Source organism: Callorhinus ursinus, unplaced genomic scaffold (genome assembly GCF_003265705.2).
Source record: "Callorhinus ursinus isolate GAN/ISIS: 27379988/994484 unplaced genomic scaffold, GSC_fseal_2.0 scaffold252, whole genome shotgun sequence".
Lineage (NCBI taxonomy): Eukaryota > Metazoa > Chordata > Mammalia > Carnivora > Otariidae > Callorhinus > Callorhinus ursinus.
In genome coordinates this window covers 34,831-39,627 of record NW_027397310.1, presented here as the reverse complement: position 1 = coordinate 39,627, position 4,797 = coordinate 34,831, and the positions used below count along the sequence as shown (strand labels likewise).

Here is a 4,797-nt window from a genome sequence, read left to right as displayed (position 1 = left end):
CTCTCTCTCTCTCTCTCTCTCTCTCTCTCTCTCTCTCTCTCTCTCTCACCCCAGCTGGCACCCACTGTCCCCCGTGCTGGGCCAACATACCTTCATCATTAGCACCACTCTGTTGAGGGCGATCATGGCTATGATGAAGTACTCGAAGGGAGGCGAGACCACAAATGTCCATGTCTTGTATCGGAATGACTGCTTGTCCTGGGGCATGTACTGCGTCAGGGGCTTGGCGCTGATGGCGATGTCGATGCAAGCCCTTTGCCTGGACACAAAGGAGCACTGAGAACATGGTGGGGTTGGGGGGGAACCCCACACTGCAGCACCCACTGCATCCCACAACTGTCTCTTCCATTCTCGCAGGCAGACCTGACCAGCCACACTCGGTCTCTCCCTGCCCCTGTGCTGGCCACCAGCTATGCGATGTTGAGCGAGTCCCATGCGGAAGCGAAGTCCAGTGGTCCTGCCCATGCTGCCCATCAGGGGAGCCCAGCAGAGCATCCAATGCACACATGCACATGGGGCAGAAGAGGGAGCCACCCACCTCGTTCTTCTCCAGGCTGCATTCACACAGCACCTTGTCCCCCTGCTCCTGGAAGATGATGATCAAGGCAACAAAGATGTTGACGAAGAAGAAGGGGAAGACCACGAAGTAGACCATGTAGAAGATGGACAGCTCCATGTGGTACCCAGGGCTTGGGCCCTGCTCCTCCTAGGTGGCGGCCACAGAGTGTTTCAGGACCTTGCACCAAGGGCAATCACCAAGTGTCAGGGGGACCCCTGAGGAAAGAGCCATGGGAAAGTCAAGACCTGTATCATAGGTGAGGCTTGCATATCTGAGCCCAGAGATGGCAAGAGGAAGGGGATGCTCAACACTGCAGGCCCCAGGCCGCTCCCCAGGACCGCAGTCTCCTGAGGTAGACTACCTTCCCTATAGGGCTTGTTCTCAGGGCTGTTGGAGGGCCATCAAGGGGAGGTCTCCAGGGACCGGAAGTCCTAAACCCAGGACAGGTGCAGGCCCAGGAGTTCTGCCCTGCCCTGCTTACTCCTGGCTCACCAGTTCATACCCAACTTCACCTGCCTTTAGATAGCCCTGGCCTCCTGGCGCAGCATTGATCTTACCTTCTGAGCGGTGGTCCTCCCAGCCCCAAAGGAAGTCCCCAGTCATCCAGTGTGGCACTGAATACATACATCCCTCTGTCTACCCTTAACTGAGGCCAGAAGGGTAGCACAGGGAGACACCAAATAGACCCATCCTCCCTCTGGACTTCAGCCACTCAAAAACGAGTGATCAGGAGATCACTGTGCTGTGTACTGTCTTAATCTCGTCCACTATCCAGGTTGCCCACTCCTAGAAGGCAGAGCCATGTTTTACCTGGTGGGTGCAAGAGCCTATGGTGTATTTGCTGGAAGACTAGAACACAAACGGATGCAGAGTTTGAGACTCCCTGCCCAAGCTGCCCCTCTGCTCTAGCGTGATCTGCTTCAATCAGCCAGTGAGCAATCACATGGGTCACCCTTCTCCTGTGGACACTGTAAAAAGTGTCACAGGAACCCAGAGCACCTGTACCCTAACACATACCCTAACCCTAACCTGTACCTTAACCCTAACCCGTATCCTAACCCGTACCCTAACCCTAACCCATACCCTAACCTGTACCCTAACCCTAACCCATACACTAACCGGTACCCTAACCCATACCCTAACCCGTACCCTACCCCTAACCCCTAACCCTACGCCCTAACCCTAGGCCCTAACCCTAACCCTGGCCCTACCCTAGGCCCTAAACCTAACCTTAACCCTAGGCCCTACACACTAACCCCTACGCTCTAACCCCTACGCTCTAACCCCTAGGCCCTAACCCCTAGGCCGTAAGCCCAACCCTAGGTTGGCTCCTGAGTGCTTTGTTCCCTAGGGCTCGCTCCAGAGCAATACCAGCGGACTCACTTTGCACCCAGAAAGAAAGCCCACCGTTTGGAACTCCGGAAAGACTTCACAGAAGGAGAATGCGGCATGCCCATCCCAGCGAACTCACACTTTCAGAGGTCCCCTGGCCGAAAAGAAGAGCAAGACACTCACGCTTACCCACACCCTTGACCCCCACTGCCGGGAACCTCGACGCAGCGCTGGCACATCAGGTCTCCCGTGTCCCTATGGCCTAACACTCAGCCTACGTTGGCTTCTGAGGGGTCAGTCCCCAGAACCTGGCTACGAAGCCCCAAAGATTTGGGGCACCTGAGCAGTATCGAGGGACTCAGGCTGCCACCCACAAAGTAAATGCACCATTTGCTCTCCTGAAAAGCAATCAGAGCAGGAGTACTCTGAATGCCCATCCCAAGGAATCCACAAATTTTGCGCCCTCTAGTGGGAAACCCTGAGCCTGACATTCAACCTCACCCAGGCCCTCAAGACAAACCCCGGGGAAGCAGGCCACAGTGCTGGTATGTGGGGCCTGCCATGCCCATAGGCCCTAACCCTATCGCTCTCTGGCTTCTGAGGGCTCTGGCCCCAGAGGCCTGGCTCTAAAGCCACAGGGATTGGGGGCACCTGAGCAATACCAGAGGATGCAGCCTGTCTCCCAGAAGCAAACCGCACCATTGGGAACCTGCGGCAAATGTTTCCCAGTAGAACTCTGAGTGCCCATCCCAGCAAAATGCCACTTTCAACGGGCCCCTGCCGGCAAAACCTGAGCCTCATTCTCACCCTGACCAACGCCCCCCACTCAGATCCCCCGCCCCCCAAGCTTGCCCCAGCATGGGCAGATAAGGCCTGAAATGACGCTAGGCTGTAAGCCTATCCCTAGGTTGGCATCTCAGCTTCTGTCCCCAGAAGCCTGGCTCCAAAGCCCCAGGGATGGCAATACCTGAGCAACACCAGAGGACTCAGCTTCCCAAAAAGAATTCAAAAACACTACTTGCAACTCCGGAGAGCGTTCAGAATACAACTCTGAATGCCCATCCCAGCCAATTCACAAATTTGGTACCCTGTGGCGGCCAACCCTGAGCCTGACACTCAACCTGACCCACGGCCTCAACTCAGACCCTGGGATGGTCATCACAGCACCAGCACATCAGGTCTGTCATGCCCCTAAGCCCTAAGCCTAACCCAAAGCTGGCTTCTGAGTGCTCTGTCCCCAGAGCCTGGCTCCAAAGCCCCAGGGATCTGGGATACCTGACCAGTACCAGAGGACTCGGCCTGCCACTAAAAAGAAAATGTGCCATTGGGAACGGCAGGAAGCATTCAGAGCAGGAGAATTGTGCCGGTCCATCCCAACGAACCCCAAGTTCAACGTGCCCAGGGGGCAATCCCTGAGCCTGACACTCCCCCCTGACCTAGGGCCTCAACTCAGGCCCCGGGAAGCTCATCACAGCGCCGGCACATCAGGCCTGTCATGCCCATAAGCCCTAAGACTAATGCTAAGTTGGTTTCGAGCGGTCTGTCTCCAGGGCCTGGCTCCAAAGCCCCAAGGATTCGGGACACCCGAGCAGTATCAAGGGACTCAGGCTGCCACCTGGAACGAAACCGCACCACTGGCAACTCTGGAAAGCATTCAGAGAAGGAGAACTTGAATGCCCATCCCAAGGAATCTACACTTTCTGCGCCCCCTGGCGGCAAACCATAAGCCTGACACTCAACCTGACCCCGCCCTCAAGAAAAAACGCCCATCAGAAGCTCGCCACATACCCGCAGACCAGGAGTACCGTGCACCTGGGCCCTAACCCTAACTCTCGCTTGGCTTCGGAGAGCTCTTTCCCTAGGACCCTGGCCCCATGCCCCAGGGATTAGGGCCACCTGAGCAATACCAGAGGACTCAGCCTGACACCACAAAGCAAAATACGCCATTTGGCACTTCTGAAAACACTGGGAGGAGAACCCTGCATGCCGTGCACCTAGGCCCTAACCCCAACCCTAGGTTGCCTGCTGAGTGCTTTGTTCCCTAGGGCTCGCTCCAGAGGAAGACCAGAGGACTTAGCTTGCCACCCAGAAAGAAACCCCACCATTTGGAACTCCAGAAAGGATTCACAGCAGGAGAACGCTGCATGCCCATCCCAGCGCACCCACCCTTTCAGCGGTCCCCTGGCCGAGAAGAAGAGCAAGACACTCACGCTGACCCACGCCTTCAACCCTCACCCCCGGGAACCTCGACGCAGCGCTGGGAGGTCAGGTCTCCCGTGCCCCTATGTGCTAACCCTCACCCTCAGTTGGCTTGTGAGGAGTCAGTCCCCAGAGCCTGGCTCCAAAGCCCCACATATTCGGGACACCCGAGAAATATCGAGCGACTCACGCTGCCACCCAGAAGGAAAATGCGCCATTTGGTACTCGGGAAACCATTCAGAGCAGGAGAACTCTGAATGCCCATCCCAAGGAATCCACAAATTTTGTGCCCTCTAGCGGCAAACCCGGAGCCTGACACTCAACCTAACCGACACCCTCAAGAAAAACCTCGGGGGGAAGCAGGCCACAGTGCTGGCACGATGGGCCTGCCGTGCCTCTATGCCCTAACCGTATTTGTCTCTGGCTTCTGACAGCTCTGGCCCCAGAGGCCTGGCTCTAAAGCCACAGGGATCAGGGGCACCTGAGCAATACCGGAGGATTCAGACTGTCTCCCAGGAGGAAACCGCACCATTGGGAACTCGGGCAAAGCTTCCGAGTAGAACTCTGCATGCACATCCCAGCGAAATGCCACATTCAATGGCCCCCTGCCCGCCAACCCTGAGCCTGACACTCACCCTGACCCACGCCCCCCAATCAAATCCCCCACCCCCCAAAGCTTGCCCCAGCGTGGGCAGATCAGGGCTGAA

General features: G+C 56.8%; 1 protein-coding gene across 1 annotated transcript in view; it reads right to left on the bottom strand.

Moving 5' to 3' along the window:
• LOC141371996 (voltage-dependent N-type calcium channel subunit alpha-1B-like) overlaps window positions 1–676 on the bottom strand; it is a gene marked incomplete at its 3' end in the record, with an annotated part of 15,208 nt that extends 14,532 nt beyond the window's left edge. The window contains exons 1-2 of the mRNA XM_073890459.1: window positions 539–676; window positions 91–276 (exon numbers count right to left, since the gene is read on the bottom strand). Of these exons, the coding sequence (XP_073746560.1) occupies window positions 91–276; window positions 539–676 (324 nt within the window). The remainder of the gene's footprint in view (window positions 1–90; window positions 277–538) is intronic.
• Window positions 677–4,797: the final 4,121 nt, after the last annotated feature.